The 19,791-nt window shown below is 38.8% G+C and overlaps 2 protein-coding genes across 8 annotated transcripts in view; one reads left to right on the top strand and one right to left on the bottom strand.

Annotated features, from left to right (window-relative positions):
* The first annotated feature begins 749 nt into the window (after positions 1–749).
* On the top strand, positions 750–7,038 carry LOC135165459 (prostaglandin E2 receptor EP4 subtype). Of its 2 annotated transcripts, none has more exons than XM_064126764.1 (6): positions 750–1,697; positions 2,384–2,626; positions 4,200–4,377; positions 4,653–4,894; positions 5,763–5,991; positions 6,115–7,038. In XM_064126764.1, the coding sequence occupies exons 1-6, from the start codon at positions 1,527–1,529 to the stop codon at positions 6,231–6,233; spliced, it is 1,182 nt and encodes a 393-aa protein (XP_063982834.1). In that variant the 5' UTR covers positions 750–1,526; the 3' UTR covers positions 6,234–7,038. The 2 variants fall into 2 exon arrangements, with proteins under 2 accessions (XP_063982834.1, XP_063982835.1); XM_064126765.1 differs by having other exon boundaries at positions 1,593–1,719.
* Positions 7,039–7,044: 6 nt separating this feature from the next.
* Positions 7,045–19,791, bottom strand: part of LOC135165458 (uncharacterized protein) — a 32,279-nt gene continuing 19,532 nt past the window's right edge. For 4 of the 6 annotated variants that reach the window (XM_064126759.1, XM_064126757.1, XM_064126760.1 and 1 more), the window contains 19 exons: positions 19,333–19,563; positions 18,649–19,192; positions 17,492–17,923; positions 17,084–17,363; positions 16,585–16,882; positions 13,453–13,530; positions 12,592–12,669; positions 12,378–12,482; positions 11,738–12,141; positions 11,471–11,608; positions 11,274–11,368; positions 10,921–11,143; positions 10,356–10,715; positions 9,989–10,096; positions 9,619–9,855; positions 9,465–9,532; positions 8,993–9,316; positions 8,433–8,606; positions 7,045–8,118 (listed from right to left, as the gene is read on the bottom strand). In XM_064126759.1, the coding sequence (XP_063982829.1) occupies positions 7,856–8,118; positions 8,433–8,606; positions 8,993–9,316; positions 9,465–9,532; positions 9,619–9,855; positions 9,989–10,096; positions 10,356–10,715; positions 10,921–11,143; positions 11,274–11,368; positions 11,471–11,608; positions 11,738–12,141; positions 12,378–12,482; positions 12,592–12,669; positions 13,453–13,530; positions 16,585–16,882; positions 17,084–17,363; positions 17,492–17,923; positions 18,649–19,192; positions 19,333–19,563 (4,440 nt within the window). In that variant the 3' untranslated portion in view covers positions 7,045–7,855. The remainder of the gene's footprint in view (positions 8,119–8,432; positions 8,607–8,992; positions 9,317–9,464; positions 9,533–9,618; positions 9,856–9,988; positions 10,097–10,355; positions 10,716–10,920; positions 11,144–11,273; positions 11,369–11,470; positions 11,609–11,737; positions 12,142–12,377; positions 12,483–12,591; positions 12,670–13,452; positions 13,531–16,584; positions 16,883–17,083; positions 17,364–17,491; positions 17,924–18,648; positions 19,193–19,332; positions 19,564–19,791) is intronic. The other 2 variants (XM_064126763.1, XM_064126762.1) reach the window with 2 other exon arrangements.

Raw genomic sequence — 19,791 nt, 5'->3', positions numbered from 1 at the left:
TTCCAAATGGATGTATTCCAGGGGGCACGTTCCAAACCACACTGCCACCGTTAATTCATATTGCATATGGGAATTATGATTAATGGAATGAAAATTATGTGTGCAAAATACATGCATGTTTGGAATTTTAAATTGCATATCGCATTTATCCTAAATTCGAGTATTTCAATATCGTCGTATGTCATTAAAGGAGCATATTTCGGAAAACAATCTGTTCATATGCAAGCGATCTTAATTAAAGTTGTTTAAATAATCTCCGGTTCAATGAGGCGACGTAAGGGAAGAAAATAAATTCCGCGAGCTTCAAAAAAAATTATACGCTACTCATATTTTTTTGTGATAATTTGAACTTTGATGGATGTAAAATGATCTATCACTTCTTCAAATTAAAAAAAAAATAGGATTGTAAACTGGAAGGGGAAAAAATGACCGGCAGTTGAATTTCGAAATTACTATGAATATTTAGTGTTAAATTAAGGGGAAATTTCGGTGCCTCGAAAATCATTTTTATTTCGTTATTTGGCTCCATAAATCACTTTCAAGGCCATCGCCTACCACATAGAAAACATGTGTACAATTTTTTTTCGCTTTTTAACGATTAATTTTCAAAAAGAAATGGGGCGCTTCTCCGAGGAATTTCCCAGTCTGAAATGTCCTGCAATTGCTATGGAATTACCACACGATCAAAATCTACAGAATTCGCTCCAGAAAATGAGGATAAAAACCACACGTCAACAACTTCAAAATCAAACGAGGCGGGCATGCGTAGACTGCGATGCGCACCATCAACATATCATCGTCTCTCAGGCGCGTTCCTCAAACCGAATGGTAAACAAAACTTACTTGAAGTTCAGAGATCAGTCAGTGAGGCGACAACCGCGTGGAAGGAATCTCGGGTTCTTCCTTCGTTGTTGCAGTCATAAAAAAATCAATCTCTACCCGTGTCCTGATAACAAATCGAAAGATCCGAAATCCTCCCATCGTCAAGTAACAATTAAAAAAGCTCTGGGATTGTGTGCTTTGCAATTTCTGTTCCCGCCTGTCCTGACTCGGATATCACCCGTTGAGGAAAGTGAAAAGTGCAGGATAAAATTAAAAGATTAATTCGCGCACATGAGATTTTTATCCGGAATATCCACATTCTTGAACACAATAAAAAAATAATGACTGGAGTTAACAAGTGCTCTAAGAGCATTCGATGAGCCATTCATCATTTCCCACCTATCGGAGTGGTTCCATTAAAACTTGTTTTTGAGAAATTGACAGTCGAATGGTATTAGATATCTATCGTCGATCATTCGAATGTGTTCTGTCAACGGAATACGAAGACACACCGACGTAGGAAGTCAAACTTTCTACAAATTTTGCGGTAAAATTCGAGGATTGGTGATTGGTTTAATCGATTTTTTGTGACATTCGAGGGGTGAAAGGAGTGCGTAAAAATATTTGAATGTTCAGGACACCATTCATGTCTTTCAAAGCCACCCAGACTGCGTTTATCTCACATTCATCGCTGCATTGACAGAATGACGTTCAATGAGACAACTCTACTTGACGTGGGGACGACAACAATGATGAGCCCAATTCCGCCGAGGAGACATGTCACTCTTATCTCTCAGATGGTTCTCACGCTTGTTTACATGTGTGGAGTTGTTGGAAACATTTCTGCTTTGGTGATTTTATTTCATAAGGACAAGGTGTGTGGCTGATTTTTTGCAGGTGAAGGGTTTGGACAGATTGTCAGAGTTTCGTGGCACCAAACGCCGGGTTTATAAATTTTTAGAGGAGTCGAGGGGGGTGGGGATTGAGAAAAAAATTGTGGTGCATGATTATATGCAAACTATTTGCCCCTATAATTGAATTGGGAATTTTGAGCAGCAGATTTTGTTGGGATTTTAAGGTGGACTTTTCGATGAAAGAAAACGCGCTATTTTAAATTTTTTGGTAAATAATATTTGATACCAGCTCTGATTAATCATACATCGTCATTAATGACTTATTAATGTTGCATGGAGTGTATTTATGTGATATTTGGAAGGAATCCAGGAGCTGACTTACCAATAAATTGATAGGAAAGAAAAAAAAATAAAAATAGCGGCTAGATCAACGGTCTCATGGGCTCTGTCGTATGTTATTTGTCATATTTTTATTTTGAAAATTTATCCAAGAACTATTAATAGTGTAGAATACAAGATATTCAATATAGGGTTCAAAAACCCATCACGAAAAAAGCACAACAACAAATATTAGCTCCGCATGACTGTTGCTCAAGATTTTCAATATTATTCAATCATCAGAACTGTGAATGTCGTTTTATATTTCTAATGTTTTTAATGTGTGCAATTTCAGGAATATTCTGATCATGCAATTGTTATTTTTACAGCGGCGAAATCGAAAACACCTGTTTATGCTTCGATGTTTGGCTACCAACGATTTGGTGGCCCTATTGGGTATGCTTGTACAGATGTACGTGACCATTTACACTGTCGATACAGTGACGTCCTCGAAATCGTTTTGTTCATTACGAATAGCATGGAGATTGTTTGGTCTATTCAGTGGATGCGTGGCAATCGTTATGGCGGTTGAGAGGTGGCTAGCTTTGACAAGACCTTTCATATATCAAAAGGTGAGTTCAGGCAGTCAATCCATTCACTTCAAGTGCTACTGAAAGAAGGGCCTCAATAAAAAATGGGATCGATCAAACTGATGTGGCCGTCTGTATAAAAAACCTGTGAAAAAAAATTTTTTAGCTTCTGGAGAACATCTGGAGGTCCACGAAACGGTATAAGTAGGAAATGTCAGTGTTGACCAGTTCACAAGAACAAGAACTTAATTGCAGTTCTAGTTCTAGTGCAGCTCTAGTCCAGTTATTCCTGCAGACGACCCCATATATTTTTTTATATGGAACTGATACTTTGAATCGCCCTAACAAGAACTATTTATGTGCATATTGGCTGGTATCGTATTTTGATTGCCTCGCGATGGAATGAAAATGTTCCAAAAAATCATCAAAATTATTCTGTCATTACTTCCATTTCCTGAAATTTACACGGGACAAACCACCGAAGCTGTAAAATTTTTTGGCACATCGTCTAGTCCTATAGTTGACTTTGGCTTGTTCCTCCCTTTCATATGCCACCACGTATTTCCAGATGTTGCCCACCTTGCTATTACTTCATTCCCCGCGGGTGAAACGCACCGCCCTGGGTAGTCAGGCCATCATTACATGTGTCTACATGTGATTGTAAAAAGCCATTCGATCTTTTGACCAGAAAGTTTTTCAAATTAGGGTGGACAAATGCAAAGTGGGACGGTGGAAAAGGGCGCTTTAATGAAGTGGACACACCCACCAAATGCATCATAAATTTGGTATTCATGAAGAGCCAGGGAATTGTAGCTATCAGTTGTATTTTAGAGAACGAGAAAAATGTGTCAATAACGTCTTATTTTAGATGAACTTATTCTCAACGTATGTGTGATGAGATAAGACACTCCAGTACTTTTTGGGGCGTTTAAGTTTGATCTCTACTGTGTAATAATAATGACCCCCTAATATGATTATTCTTTCATGATAATCGGGAGCCGCTGACTTGTAATACGTGTGACCTCCATCTCTTTGATGGGGAGAGATGGATTGATTTCATGTTTTGAAATATGTTAATTTTTTATTGGTTTTACGCGGAAAAAAATTCAATAAAAATTACTATGGAGCACTATAAAAGGGCTTAATTCCGACGAATTCAGAGAAATTAACTTGTATTTATTTATTCACTTATCAAAATATTTATTTATTCATTTACACTGGATTTTTGGTGGAATTTCCGCGCATTTACATACTCAAACGGAACTAGATTGACCGAATTTTTTTTCAAGATACTATTTGTTACTATAAAAGGTTGTTTAGGATTACTGACAGCTTCATGGTCGCCGGTATATTTTCTGTCTTGGTATTTTTTCTGTGTTGTTTGGAAAACATATCAAATTGTTTGCACCATTCATCCCTAACAGAGGACCGTCAATTGGGTAAACTCACCGTAATGGATCGTTTTCGGACCCCCTGTAAGTCTTTATCCCGCAAGTTCTCGAGATCCAATCAATATACAGAACCTGAAAAGAAAATTATACGTAATATTATCGCATTATTCCCGTGACCTTACCATGAATTGTTGATGATAACGGAATGATTGACTCTTTCACAGCGGATCACGTTCCCAGTCATAGTACGATGTATGCTATTGCTATGGATCGGAGCTCTCACCCTCACGACCCTCCCTGTCTTCGGATTTGGTATATATTATAAAGATGGCAAGTGTATCAGATACCGAGAAGCGACGGAATTCAGGGATGTGGCGTATGCCTACGTTTGGTTCTCCTTCGGTGAGTAGTTACCAAAGAGAAGTTCGAAAACTGTAACACAAAAAATTATCAGTCGTCGGAATTGGTCGGTATTAACATCCACAGAAATTTTTTTATGAAAACTGTCCATATTCATAGATCATCCATAAAAAAATTAAGGTGGAGATAAGTTAACTTACCTTGTTACACCACTTCCCTGGAGATATAATTTCCAAATTTTTTTTTCGTCTCCTGAAGTTACACTCGATGAATTTCCCTGAATGTCTGATCCAATGACGAATTTATCTCGATAACAGGTACGTTCCTCTGCATCTCAATAGTCTGGTGCAACTTAGCAGTCTCCCTGGCACTCCGGCGACTCGGAAAGCGCGTGGGAGTCCTGAGGAGAAGCTCAAAAGCATCCACTAGAATTAAACCGCTATTATCAGCGGAAAATATTCCATCCGCCGAAATTGGTTTGACTCCCGAGGAACGTGCATTCGCAAAACTAATGGCAGTGCTGTCAATATCCTTTGTTATTTGCTGGATGCCGCAAATGGTAATGCAAGTCATCTTTAATCAATTAATAAATACTGAAATTGTCCTGAACAATCGATTTGTCTGCTGGAGCCAGTAGCAACTGCAGGATTATGATTCTGTTATGAGACTTCCGTCATACTTATTATACAGCGATTTATGCTCGAATTGCTGTTGATACTGCGATTACATTTCGAATTTCAGTCACGTAACCGCGAATTGTTTCCAATCGCGAGTGGATGGTGACACGAGACATAAATAAATTTTGAACGGATGTGATCAGTGAATTCAAAGTGAGTGACGCATTGAGAGAAATTGATGGTTTAATGTATGAAATATTTGGAATGGCAAAAGTTTTCCTCTCTTTCCCGAATGGAAAAATGATTTGTTACAAGACGTTAATAGTTCGCACGTATATTCGATATTTGGCCCATCACCGGAGCGAAATAATTTTAAATCTGGTGAGGTACCTCACATAATGGTCCTGCTTACGTATTTAGAGATTCTGTTTATGATGGGATGAAAAATGGCCTCAACTGTCATTGAAATGTAATGTACCAGCGACCTCAGATTTTTTTGTCATTCCAGCTGTAATGCTGAGCTTCACGGCCGCGTCCCTGTGATGCCTGGAATGATGATCGAAAATATAATTTTTCATACGATAGAAAAAATGTCTTTAGCTGACAGGATTGAAGACGCATTGAGAATTTATGGGCAATTGATTAATTTTTTCATTACTCAATTTTTGAGGGGATCTCTAGCACTATCGTAGACATTTAAAACTAAATAACACAAACAATAATAGTTAAGTCGGTAGGGAAAATTATTCGCACACGTCTCCGCAGTGAATCGGATTCGATTGAAGTTGTTTTTGGAATTCTATTTTTCAGATAGGAATCCCATTGGCCCAGTTATCACTCAAGCTACCGCAGACCGCTGTTCTGACGAGGAAATTGATTAGAATATTCCACATCGTCGCAGATATTCTGTTGTGCATTCATTTTACGCTGGACCCGTATATCTACGTATTGCTGCGAATGCCCAGACCCAGATTCCAATTAATGAAACCACTGTGCAAATTTTGCTGGCCTCCGAGAAGTCGTGGAAGCTCTTTCACTTGTGAGTTTAGATCATTTATGCTCCATATGTGTTATAAAAGCATTTCTTCTCCTGAATAAGATTTATTTCTCGGTCATTTCCGAATCGGGCGAGAGTTGAACGCATCCATACCATTTTTTTCAGGCACAACTGAACACATGACAAGCACTGACGGCGATCCGCCCACTCCCATCACTGAAGTACCATCCACAGCGGGTGGTGATTTCCATAATCATCATAAGTTAATTGACATAACATTATGAAAGTTTTCACGGCGACAGATCTTTGGAAGACGCAAAAAATTCAATTGCGTAGAAATAACACCAATGTAACAGAGATCAGCCGAATCGACGATACGTGGAAGTACATCAGTGAGTACATAATTCTCAATATAATGAATATAAAGCTGCATAATTGACTAATTAGGGACGCGAATAATCGTGAAAATATAATTTTTGTTCAACCGATTTTTCGATTTATCTGAGAAGGGGATATTGTCAATGGTTTATTAGAAAATATTCGTTTACATGCGTCTACCGAATAAGTCGTGATTGAGACATTTGAAATTACTTTATTCCGAGAGATAGAAATTTTCAATTTAAGTCTCAATTAAAATTTCAATAAACGACTGGGGCCAAGAATTGCATATGAAACTATTTGATTTAGTATATCAAAAAAACCTTTCTGTGGTAAAATTAATTCTCTAGGGAATAAAGAATTGTTATGCTGCGTAATTACCAGGGAATTAATGTAAGAAATAAATGAGAAGCAATATTTTTAACTGCCATTACCTGTCAGTCTCGACAATTGTTACAGAATAATGATTATTGCAAAGGGATTCAAATGTTGTATCTAGTAACCACGTGCTCTATGTGTTACATGTAATTTTCTAGTCACTAAAAATGAAAAAATATATATAGTTTAAAAAATGTACGAAAACAATGACTTATACCTAGCACACAACGATGGAAAATATGTGCATCTAATGTAGAAATGTTGCACTTACTGATGTAATTAAATTACTAATGACTGTGAACCTAAAAATAAAAGCCAAAATTTAATAAGCCACCACAATACTTGAAATTATCATTTATTCCCCATATTGACGCTGGTATCATACAAAGTGCGAATCTCCTTAATTATTTCATAATTACCAGTGTAATATGCTGCATTTGAATTACTTACAGTGATCAAATATATCTCTCCATCACTCAAAATTGGCCTCCAATTAATTCAGTTAAAGACGAATAATCGATTTATTTACCTCACCAATTTCATTCATTCATAGTGAAATTGAAAACAAATATCCAATCGTTATTTGATTAATCCTATCAATTTATTCGTGCACATAATTTGCATGTTAATGAAATTTCGGAGCTGCCGAATCAACGAGACTAATTGTTCATCAATCATCAAAAAAATTTTATTCATTAGATAGATTACTCTCAATCATCAAAATTCGACTGAAGTTCTAATTATTTTCTTCAATATAATTAGGAAGGCGCTGAGTTATTTATTCAATTTCTGTTTTTTATCTTTCATCGTGTAGTGCCGATGAAATTCATTCGCTCATTAACGATCTTCCAAAACATTCAATTGTTTCGATTAATCAGTCGTACAAACTCGTTACTTTCACGTAAAAATGAGTCGCGATCGTTAAAGTTGGAGTATCGAAAGTCTTTGGACGAATATTAGACAGTTCAATAACGTTACAATCATGGAAAATGACAGGAGCCGTTCAATTTCATAGCGGCTTTTGCAACAGTTGATCAATACTCGTCTTCGAGTCCATCAGACAAATCAATCAGGCGTCTGCTAGTCCATTAGACGGTGCCAATGGCCGGGCTCAATATTCCTGAGGCTCGACTGAGCCACTGAAGGGCTGTCACACTTTCCACAATAACAAATGATTCGTAGAATCCTCACGTCCTGCTTGAAGTTCCGCAGATGCTTGGGGACCCCGAAAATCTTCATATCCATCACCACCAGAGATTACCAGAAGTTTTGTATGATCCATATTGTTTTGGGGTGCTTTAGTATTCTTCATTGAGTACAGATTCACTTTTGGAAGGGGATCAGGTTTCGTTGGCGATGGAATCTCCACACACGTGAGGAATCGCACATGTCCTGTGTGACCATGGGGAATACCTAGAAAAAAAACAGTCGTAAATGTCACCAACTGTGGATAAAGGACAATAAGTTGGGGGAAGTAACCCAACTAGATAGATTCAGAAAAGAAAGTCTTCTGATCGGGAAAAAAATTCTATACATATATATGCAGGGGGTGTAACAGCTAAATGGTAACAGCCCTGAATATATATACATATAGAACGAATAATTAAAGAAAAATCGTTTGATATCTCGGGCTATGTTAAACAATTTTTAAAAAAGGTAATAGAATAAATACCAATGAGACCCCTTTTCTGACAATCAATGGCATTGATAACTGTTATTTAACTCACCAGTTACCAATGGCGGCTGTGATAATCTCTGTGTAGATGGTTTCATATGTGGAATGGGTACAGTAAGTAGAACACCGGCGCTTGTACCAATCCACAACAGTTCATTGCACGCCAGTAATGCAGTAACTCGCAGACACGCCGCTTTGTGTTGTCGGATTATATCATCGCAACCTGCAACAAATTTAATGCTTCCGTTAAAATAAAGCTCTGCGATCATAAATAATAATTATGCTGGTACAATGGGGTTGATATTGAAAGACAAAAAAATTTGAATAATGTTCGAATTTCAGGTGGTGTGAGGGATGTTTTTTTTTTTAAAGCTTTGGAGTATATTTTGTAATTTTTTTTCAGACATTCGAAAGGGAGTATGTGTCACCCGGGGTGAGGTGAATCAATTATTCATTCAGCTGTTCCAGACAGAATGTTTGAGACGAATTTATCATCTTCTGTGTATGGGGCTTGTTACTGAAATGCCATGTGCAGCTCTGGGAGAGCACTTTCAGGACATCTCTTAGATAATTACGTAGCAGATACATTGTAATTCTAGATTTGATACTTACTGGAGAGCATTTTCGTAACGGCAGGGGCGATATTGACGTCAGTCAGACACTCGTAAGTACTAGTGTGGAAAAGTCTGAGAACCGCACTATTGTGCAACGATATCCATACTCCAATCCCCCCAGACGTTGCCATACACGAAATTGGTCGTGTTGTATCACCACTGACATTTAGCGAATGTTCAATTTCGAGGGTGGCGATATTGAGCACTTTTACTATATTGTGACAACTGCACCACAATTTTCCAGTCACTGAGACCATTTTTGTGACGGGGGATGATGGGGTTCCCACCGATACAGTCGAAGGTTCCACAGTATTCCAGCCACCTTAAATAATTTGCGTTCACTAATTGTTTACTGAAGAAAAACAACGAGTCTAGATATTTCAATCGTTGAAATTCTTCTAAAATTTAATTCCACATTTTTTAATCTTTTCATTGACAAATCTAAAGTTGAAATCATGAAAGTTACTTACAGTGATCTCGAGAATAAATAGCAACGTCACCATTCGCGAGGGAAGCGAACACTTTGTCTTCAATATACCTGTAATTAAAATAGCAATTAGAGCATGTGCGCATGTAAATGGGAATACGTTTCTATTGTCGTATTTTGAAGCACTGGAAACGCACATAATACAGTGGACGCTACTCCCATGTTGAATCTTCACTTTATTCTTCTTTATGCGAATATTATCGTTGCAGTTATACACGTGGATGCAGCCGTCTTCAGTGCCCAACCACATCGTCGGTTGATTCATGTCTTCCTCGATAGTCCCATCGATACTGGATAAATCACCGCACAGCGAACCCCCGGCTGTGTCAGCGCAAGGAATATCATCGGAGTCTGAATCATCCGAACTGGAACTGCTGCGAAATTTCGACAAAAATATCATTGGTGGAATATTTTGGGAAAGAATTTTTTTCATAAAGCATATCTGGGATATTTTTGATAGATTGTTGGATTGTTTAATCATTCACGCAACAATTGCTGAGTAGTTACCTGTCTAATTGAATATTTCCGCTACTAACATCAGTATCTTGAATCGAAATACTAATGCCACTCTTGCTGACGGTGAACTTCTTCTTACTCAATGAACATGAATGAGAACTGCAACGAAAAATTGAACAAAAGAGATTGGAGAAAAATTACTAGATTACTATTTTACTATTTTACTATTTTAGTGCGAAACTGATATTTTTTTACGCCACAAAACATTTAAGTTCATAAGGAATTAATTTTTGTTTGCGATAATTTATTCATTTTATGAGAAAAATCCATTCTTCTGCGCTCATGACGAAATATACTATCGTAGGGGCGTAATAGTACACTAATACTGAAAGGAATCACGTTGTTTATGCAGCCTCACCTCGAAGATCCAGCGGGTATTCCTGCCACACATAGAATCCTGGCATTGCACACACCATTGCAGGAGGTAACTTGCGGAGGTTCTGGTGTTAAACTGAGCACACACACTTGTCCAACATATCCATCACTATTGCACACCCATACATCGCGAACTCCTTGACCATTTAGTATTGTTGGCGCAGCGCAGGTAAACTGAAGGCCAGCCCGGGTTTTCCGGATGGGCAGAGGTCCCACGAACTCTGGACAAGGTCTTCGATCTGCCGAAAATGCTAATTTTTGTTTGGCCTCGTTGAAACTCTCCTCCCAGCTCGCTCGTTTATCGGGCTTTGTGAACATTATTGAAATGTTTTCAATTCCAGACCTATAAGTCATTCAGATTGAACAAGGGAATTGCATATTTTTTTCTCGTAATTCCACAACTCTATACACATTATATTTCAATACATCAGTGTCTGCGATCCCATAAGATCGATAGAATAAGGAAATAAAACATCCACAATAATTTTTTTACGACAGTAGAAAAGAATTTATAAATCAGACATTTGATTGTGAATAAAAATACTTACTGAGTATTTAGAGTTAGTTCCAAGCACGCAAGCTGTGAGTGTGCCGCATTCCTCTCGGCTAATTGACGTTGCGTTTGGCTCAGTAGTTCTTTGATAAGATCCTCGAGCTGATGCTTCGATCCATGCAAAGTACCAGCGAGTTCCTGGAGCTGAGATAACCTAGCACAGTCTTCCCGTAAGTGATCCACCTCACGTGCCATTCTCCTAAGGTTTTCATCTTTGGCTGGAACGAACAATTGATTAAAGTTTGATAATTTTCGTAAGTAACGGGAATATCAACAAATAAAATGATACCAATCGGAGACACTATTAAAAATCAAAGCGACAATTTAGTAATTAATGTGACTCATTACCTTTCATCACTTCAAGATCATCGAGTGGAATTCTCATGAGAAGTTTGTATTTGTTCGCTTCCAGTAAGCCTACTAAACTATTCGGACACGACGCTCTGAAAGACAAGAATAATAGAAGAAATTTCTTCGAACCCAGAACTTCTCTGTATATTTACAAAATACTCCAGTCCAAACTGATAATCGATAGAGCAACTCACGTTGATGGTTTACGAATGGTTCCACTCCTCCGTTTAATACTGGTAATGACAAGAAGATCCGAAAATAAGAACAGGGCTCTTTCTTTTCTGGTGCCCTGATTCGAGGCGATCGTGACCAAATCGTGTCGAACAAATGCTCTGTAAAAATAGAAAATCACCGTGAAAACATCGCAAACAGTCGTTAATCATAGATCTGGATTCCAGAACACGATGCCAGTGTCAATATTGATTCGGAAATATTCACATCATAAACAGATAATCTCTGACCTATCATTGGTAACTATCCCAGCTAATCCTTCAACTAATGATTGCACCTCTCTGAGCGTAGTTTGCTGTTGTTCCCATTCGAGTGACTCTCTCTCCGTGCAATTAATTTTCACAACTAACTCATGGACCTCCTTCTGTGCAGCAATCAATAGCTCATAATCGGGATGACTCTGGTCTGTGTGCTTGAGAAGCCTCTGAATTAGCAATTCGTACCTAGGTATCTTTTGGACTGGCTTGATCAATAGCTGATCGAGTCCCAGTTTTCCCTTGTGCTCGCGCTCCATCGTATCGAGGAATCGAGCGAATGCTGGTTTTGTTTGGCATGTTGTTTTTATAGCCTTCTTCGCTGATTTCCAATTGTCCAGGAATAGGGTGTATGTCTCGAGAACAACGGGTTTGGTGAACTGATGGGAATTTAAGATAAAGAAAAAATTTGTTGACGGAAGTGAAATGAAACCGTATTTTCAAAATGAACATTTTAAATAAAAACGAGAAGAAGTTCGTAGGAATAAAAAAAATATTCAATGTCTATTATTTTACTCATTGAGTAATTGCAATGGAATCAAAGAGATGTTCCACATTAGTAAATCACAGATTTTGAAAAAATTTATAGTATTCGAAATTGGTGGTGATGACTTACCACATCGAGGAAGACGTCGCCAATCGTTTGACGAAGTTCCCAGGTTTCTAGGCGCTTTCTCAATTCTTCTAGGAATACTTCGTGGTGACTGAGAATCGCAGGAACCTAACGCATACTCATTGTTAGAATAAATTATGAATTATAGCTCAAGTTCTCCAAGTTGCTGAATTATTGAATTTGCTATATTCAAGAAGGAAAGTTTAATGTCATTCACCTGATAGAATATTTCATCTACTACAGCTGCGTCGACCAGTCCAGCGTTTTCTGAGTTCTTCAAAGTTTGTAGATATTTCTGGGGAAATAAATGAGTAATTTTTAGATCTTTATTTATCTAATGTATCCATAAAATCTAAAATTGTAATGACGAGTGATTCTAGTCGTGGGATGGAATGTTGTGCGTCACAGCTTCACGTTCAACCCGAAATCGAAGTTATTTTCGTTAAAAAATATAATCAATAGAATAATAAATAGGGTTTATCATATTGAAAGTTATAGTTGTCATTTTCTAGAAATAAATTGAGTGAATAAAAGTTGAGGGAGTAATTTTGGTCACAGAATTTGACTCAATCATTTTTCATATTGAATTCAGAGTTACTAGTCCAGACAGCTAAAGATCATTTCCCTTGATTAAATAAAATAAAGGAGAGCAAAAGGGTCTTTGGTTTATGATGCTTTATAATGAAGGAAGGGGTCTAAATTGGATGAACTGTGATAAAAAATATCTTATAAAACGTTTTTCATAACCGGGAAAATTTGAGTTCAGGGCGGTCACCCTTGTTTGCCCTATGCCTTGCGTGTTAGAAGCCCACATTTCATTATTTGTTATTTCCTAAACTGTATAATACAGCTACTTAGAATCTTTCCTAATAAGAGGGAGCTATTATGAATTTTATCCATGAAAAACATGGCGGCAACCTTCAGAAAAGCATTCTTCTTGGAATATAAGTTAAAAAACTCGAAGTATCTTTCCAATTAACGTTTATAAAAACAATTAGAAAGTTTACTGCGACATAGGAGGAACCTGATCTATTGAAATTATAATACAATCCCTTCTCTGATGGACCAGTGTACTCACATTGACTAGTATCTGTAGGGCCTCAACATAAGATTTTTCGGTGTCATAGAGTTCCACCACCACATGTGTCCGCGTGTCCTGAAAAGGTAAATATAAAGTGAGGATGTAAACTTTTGAGATGCAAAATAGAATCGCTCAAGAATCCCCCGGAAGTACTCGGCGATCGAAATAGTAAGTAATTAAAAAAATCTATCATCTCGTTAGCAGCTTTAATACACATAATTAAATAGACAAAAATGCCATTGAATAAAGAACATAACTGAATGAATTCCTCACTCAAACGGCTGAGGTACATTTCTATTACCAACGTATCAACATTTGGGGCACTTTTGTTATTAGTCTCCCCCGTAAATTGTTTGAAGCACTGTTTCTCGACTTTCGATTCGTTCAGTATTGTTATCGTCGACATAAATCGTTTAACAACTTTTTTCCCAAGGATTGGTATTCTTCTGAAAGATCCATTACAATCAGACACTCCACAAATCATTTCACAACTATTGTCTGATCCCGCGAGACAAGTCCAGCAAGTTGAGTGGCTCGAATCAATGTTGGTGAGCATGAAAATCCGTGCTCGGTCGGAAAATTGTGGGACAGAGGGTTAATCACACATGGGGGAGAACTGTGTTAATCTGAGACGATATCGTTGCAAGTGCTCTCATGAGCTGCTTGTACGTCACTACGCAGCACGTGCTACACGTGCTAAAGGTACTGGAGTATAATGAAGCACGTGGAGATTTGCGTGGTAAACATCATGGAAACGTGAGAAAGAGAGGGGTTGAAAAGAGGGGGTTGTTTACTGTTGTTCGAGTATTTTCACAGGTAGTCGTCAGAGTACGTCCTGGGTGGCCTGCGTATACCCATGTGACCATTTACGTTTGGGAAAGTGGTAGCTATTGAAATAAGCCAGCCATTGATACTTTGTTTCAAAAATAGAGGAAGATAATTACATTGTTAATTGATAAAGTAATTTTAAATACAGTGGCCTGCTTGAATTTCCTTAGAAAAATAATAAAAAGTTAAGAGGATATTCGGAGTATTTCGGAGTATTCGATTCAATTAAATTTATCGTGGAATTTTTGTAAAAATTTCCGCAATAAATTTCATTCAATCGACTTCTGAATAAATTTCTACAAAAATTCCATGATCCATTTAGATTTCAGTGCTACAACGAATTTGGAAATGCGTTTCTGATCTAACAGTCCGAATCGATAGTAAAAACAAACTCGCAATTCCGAGGAAATCGCGCAAACATCTCATTCATTCTATTTAGTTTCTCATACCAATGCACATTACCCATTGAAGCATACACATCGACGATACCCACCGTCAACACAGATTATACGAAGAACAGTCATGTTTCAGCTGAACGCTAAATATACTCGCGCGTGTATGACTCCTTGCGAGTTTCTCACATAGCACCCGGTGGGCGATACCGGAAATTATCACCTGTACTAATCCGGATACCGGATGAATGTGTCGGCTCCCTTCAATGCCTTTTACGGTAGTCAAGTGTTTGCCATTTAAGAGTGTAATTGTTAGGATTCATAAGTCGTTATGCTGATAGAAAAAAAATATTTCGCGCTGAATTTAAAATGAGTTCTTTGAAATGTTGATAGGGCATCTCAAAGGAATAATTGCAGACTAATTATTTAGTGATGCACGGAGAGAAATATTCAATTGAAAAATTGGGTTTTTTACGAAAAAGGAAAATCTACGGCAGGTTTTTTTAATGCAAATAAACCGCTTAGAAATCGCCAAATCGAATTGACGATTTTTTAGTAATAAAATGTGACTGCTGTTTTTCAAACATTTGACATTTCATCGGCCAAAAATACACCAGTGATTCCTGCCTCACCCAAATTGACTTCATTCACTTCTGTGAATGGCCCAATGACGTCAATACCCCAAATTCCTTCGAACGATTTTCTGCTTCATTCATGAGTTGAGTATTTACCTCATCAGCGCGTAATATACATCCAAAAAAATGTTCGTTTATACTTCATGGCTTATTCATGACGTGAACGAACGGAGAATCAGTGACAAACGATGACCTTCGCTCAAGAACCTGAAGTACTTCCCTAACATGCTGCTCAAATAAAGCACATGATATCTAATTTCAGTGAAATGTCTTGTGGAGGATATTGTTCAATGAATTCTCCTAAGACCACTGATGATCGATACTTCGACATCAATTAATTACCCAAAATAACATCAACAAATCATCTGATTTACCCGAAGAAATTCCTACAACCGAGCTTTCACGCTCTCATTTCGCACAACTCATGAGTGAAATAATTACTTTGACTTGCGTGGACGCAAATAGTCTGACCCAACTATCAACGAAATAATCGTTACCCTCAAGGTAATATTCCCTCGTTACGCGAAAACGTTGAAGTATTTAAAGAAAAAAAACATCAAGTGGATTATGTGTATATGAGAGTAGACTTCGACCTAAGAATAAGAGGAAAATGTAGAAAACGATGGCCTCCACGAGACTTATACAAATGAATCGACGCCAGGAATATCTTACACACATTTTCGTCCCCGCTTTGCAATCCGGAGACATCACTTGGTAACCCCGGTAGCGTTCGTCCGATCTACCAGAGTCATCCAAGAAATATGGCCCAAATATTATTAGATTATGTTTGGAAGCTCTACTGCCACGCGCATTCCGGTTTTTTACATATATTCCGAAGGCCTTTCTCTGGTTTATATATTAACCAACGACATTCATTCGTTAATCATCTGTTAGTGTCAATTTTTGCTGAATAAATATTTGGGAATCAGTGGAACCTACCAAAGAGTATGATGTTGATGTTCGTAGAGTGCAAAACGTCCAGAGATGTAGTTCAATTTTTTTCTTAATATATAAGTTATTGGCTGTTATAATTTGTTAAATAATTAAGCGATGGCTGCACTCGACTTCTCGATATTGTAAATTTGAATTGAATGAAAGATCAAATGGGGTTTGAATCGTCTTGAAACGTCCGCCTGAGAATTATTTACAGGAGAAAGATCACTTACTTCCTCCATTCGTGAATAATTATCTCCGATATCAGAAATTTAATTAAACTAGTGAACTTATCAGTAATGAATAGTTAATAATACATAGAGAAATTGAATGAGACTCACATTTCTATGCGCCGGTGATCTCGAAACCCTTTCGGAAGATCCTCGAAGCAATTCAGCCAGAAGTTCTGGACTTGGGCCAGGCAGGCCCTCGAGTTTACTTGGACTTGATGTTGTTCTGTGATGACACGGTGTAGGTGGCTCCGAGTTACTATTAACTCCAGGGTTGTATGACAAATTGGCTGAGATTTTTCGACGGTGACGAATATTATCCTCCAGTCCAATGTCTGTTGAGCGTGGCTTGGCCATTTCTGCCTCTAGCATTTGGCCATATGGCCCACGAAGAGGTCGTTTACTATATCTGCAACGGAATGCCAAGAAAACATTTCTACTTTGTGGTCATTCAATTTTTAATGAGCAGAGAATTTCGGGAGAGAAATGACTAAATTAAAATTCTTCCGTTCATTGAAAATTCAAAAGCTCAATTTTGATGATTTATCAGATGTCGAAATTGTCTTTTGAATTGTTAAGAATTTTGTTTATTGTATTGGTTGCATTATACCGTCGTGGAGTGTGGCCTTCGCAGTCCGAGAGATCGCTCAGTGTCGCTGGCTGATCATCCTTCTCCTCGCTGCTCTGGGCGGCTAGTTTGTTCCTCTCGTTCTCCGAAGGTTCTGGCCACTGAGTTATATACACTCCTTTCCGCCGTTTGCTCGTATCACCACGATATCTTCGGACTTTACCAGATGGCGAAGATGCTCCTGACGGGGTTTCACTGAGCGCCTCGCTCGTTTCGCTCGCCTGGCTCAGTCTAGGTTCCTCAGGTGGTGGTGTGATTATCACTGAATTCAAATTAGCGAGAATATTGACAGAAAAGTTCTGAGACATTTGTAGCGAGACATTGACAATGAAATATATTCAGTAATTTCTATCAATGAAAGAATGAATAAAATTTTGCAAAACCCCTCACCTTTAGCCTCGACTTCGTCTCCATTATTGTTTCCTACTGGTGGATGCACCCGGTCCACAAAGGGCACATGGTCCTGGCCTAATGATTCCTGTTGCGTCGGATTAACTCGTAGCTCTTGATTGTCTGAGGGAACCGGTGGTTCTGGACTCGTGAGAGCACTCGACGTCCCCAGACTATCGGACCCATCGCTTCGAGGTCGTAATTCCTCGAGTGTCCTCGATTGAGGAACACCGAGACCCTCTGCCGATCCTACCGCACTGTCTACACTCGGCGTTGAGGCACACGGACTCTGGCGGTCTGGGCTTTTTTGTGGAGAGGAGGTTGTTGGACTAGAGGATGTATTCCCTCGACGTCTGGGTAAAGTACTTGCACGCACGTCCTTTGACTCATCTCCGTTTGAAGAGAATATTGTTTGCGTTCTATGTCGATTTCCTATGAGTATAATTTCAGAATTCAAATATGTTCCACATTTTTGTCCACTTCCCATTCCAAAAGTCTATACAGGGAAGACTGACAGAATAATTAATTAGCATCGATCGGAATTCGCACTATGACAATTATTTTGGTCCAGTTGGATTCTGGTTTTTTTACAATTTTCGTCTGATGCTCTTCACCTTTACTATTTTTTCCATATCATCATACTGCCATAAATTTGCAGTGTCAGAATAGTCTATTGTGTATCTCCATAAATACAAACAGGAGAGACTCTCGAAGGGTCCCTGCCGCAGGGGAACCACAAATGTTGAGCGCGCGGTTTTTATTTGCTCACGTTTCATGATTCGCGGTACTTGACAGCCTCCAAATAGAGGGGATGTTCGGCTTGAGGGCTTGGTCAAAGACATACTATGTCCAAGAGCCGTTCAAGAGACGAGCATCTTCGTGGTAGGTGTCATGAAAGAACTCCGAGATGAGGAACGCGAGTGAAAGAGCACAAATTACATGAATAAATTGGAATTTTTCTTAATTTACATTACGAGTTCGACAGTTCTACAGCTGAGACGACTAACATTTCGGGATTCCCCGTTGGGATTTGTCATCCCTCAAAGGTTGAAAATATAATAGACAATTTTTCAACTAATTGTTTTAAAGAATTGGTTGATTATGGCGATAACACGTGCCATGGAGGTGATAAAATTCCGTATGACTGTTCTACTCACCTTGATTAAAGTCTACTTGACCGAAGGATGCACTTCTGCAGGGTGCACCAGTTCTGTGAAATGTAAGCAGTGGTCCTCTCGGCTCCAATCTCGACAAGGCATCTCTCGCCTCGCTCTCATTGCCACTGCTACCCCCCGTTAACTCCCCAATGTCACTCACACACTTAGTACTATCTATCAACGAATCACTACACTGCCTGTAATGTTTTGGTTCACTGTGTCTGTCAGTTGATCGTTTAACTTGCTCAATATCACTGCTGTGCCTATTGACACCACTATCATTACTCGATCTCGACGTACGCCTCGATAATAATCCATGCTGATTGGGAGGCTGATAATGATGATCATGATTCGGTGATGATTGCGGCCTATTTCTACTGTCATCTGTCACATGCTCGTGATTGCACTCATCACCAACACTTTCACTGCGCACAAATTTCTTCGGATTTTCAACGTCGTTGCTGGGTGTGATGCTCCCTTCGCTGTACGTGTAGCTTCGTCCTGAAGTCGGGCGAACTTGATCTGATTTAATTGGCGGTGATTGCTGAAAGTAAATCAGAGAAAAATTTAGAATTTATCCAAGTGCTTGAAAGAGTGATCGAGTTATGAATTGGCGCAGTTCATTGATTTCCAATGGCATGTCATGATTTCTTTTAGTATAAGAAATAAAATAATGGAACCAACTTGATGTGCTCCACTAGGGGGTGGTGATGACGTATGTATTCTGGAAGGTCTCCTCGGGGGTGGTACAGGAGCTGGGCCTTTTTGCAATTTTTCCGTGAGCTCGCGGAGACGCTCGGCTTTTTCGCTGCGGGGGCCAGAAGAGGATTTTTTGCCTCTTCCTCCCGCACCTCCTCCTCCACCACCGCTCCATCGAAATCTGTGAAGTCGGTCCACTGCTGTTATTGCTGGTTCCTATTCACAATGAAAAAAAAACAGAAATTGAACACAAGCACACACTCGATGAGTATCACAATTGCTCAGCGATTGTTCAAGTATTTTGGATGAATCCGGGAGGACGATGCTCGATTTTTGACCAATGGATGAATATCTACGACAGAAACCAAAGAGAGCCACGTATCCACTGTGAAAACATCCTCGCCGTACCGCCACGACAAAAATAGTCGATCACTTGGTCTTGAC

The sequence above is a fragment of the Diachasmimorpha longicaudata genome, chromosome 8 (genome assembly GCF_034640455.1).
Source record: "Diachasmimorpha longicaudata isolate KC_UGA_2023 chromosome 8, iyDiaLong2, whole genome shotgun sequence".
In the NCBI taxonomy this organism is placed as follows: Eukaryota; Metazoa; Arthropoda; class Insecta; order Hymenoptera; family Braconidae; genus Diachasmimorpha; species Diachasmimorpha longicaudata.
Note: the sequence above shows the minus strand (reverse complement) of the source record. Positions and strands in the feature narration are given on the sequence as shown.

Coding starts and splice junctions, on each gene's coding strand:
- LOC135165459 (XM_064126764.1), top strand. CDS start 1,527: ATGACGTTCAATGAGACAACTCTACTTGACGTGGGGACGACAACAATG. Junction 1,698..2,383: donor TTTTATTTCATAAGGACAAG/GTGTGTGGCTGA, acceptor TTATTTTTACAG/CGGCGAAATCGAAAACACCT. Junction 4,895..5,762: donor TTTGCTGGATGCCGCAAATG/GTAATGCAAGTC, acceptor TCTATTTTTCAG/ATAGGAATCCCATTGGCCCA.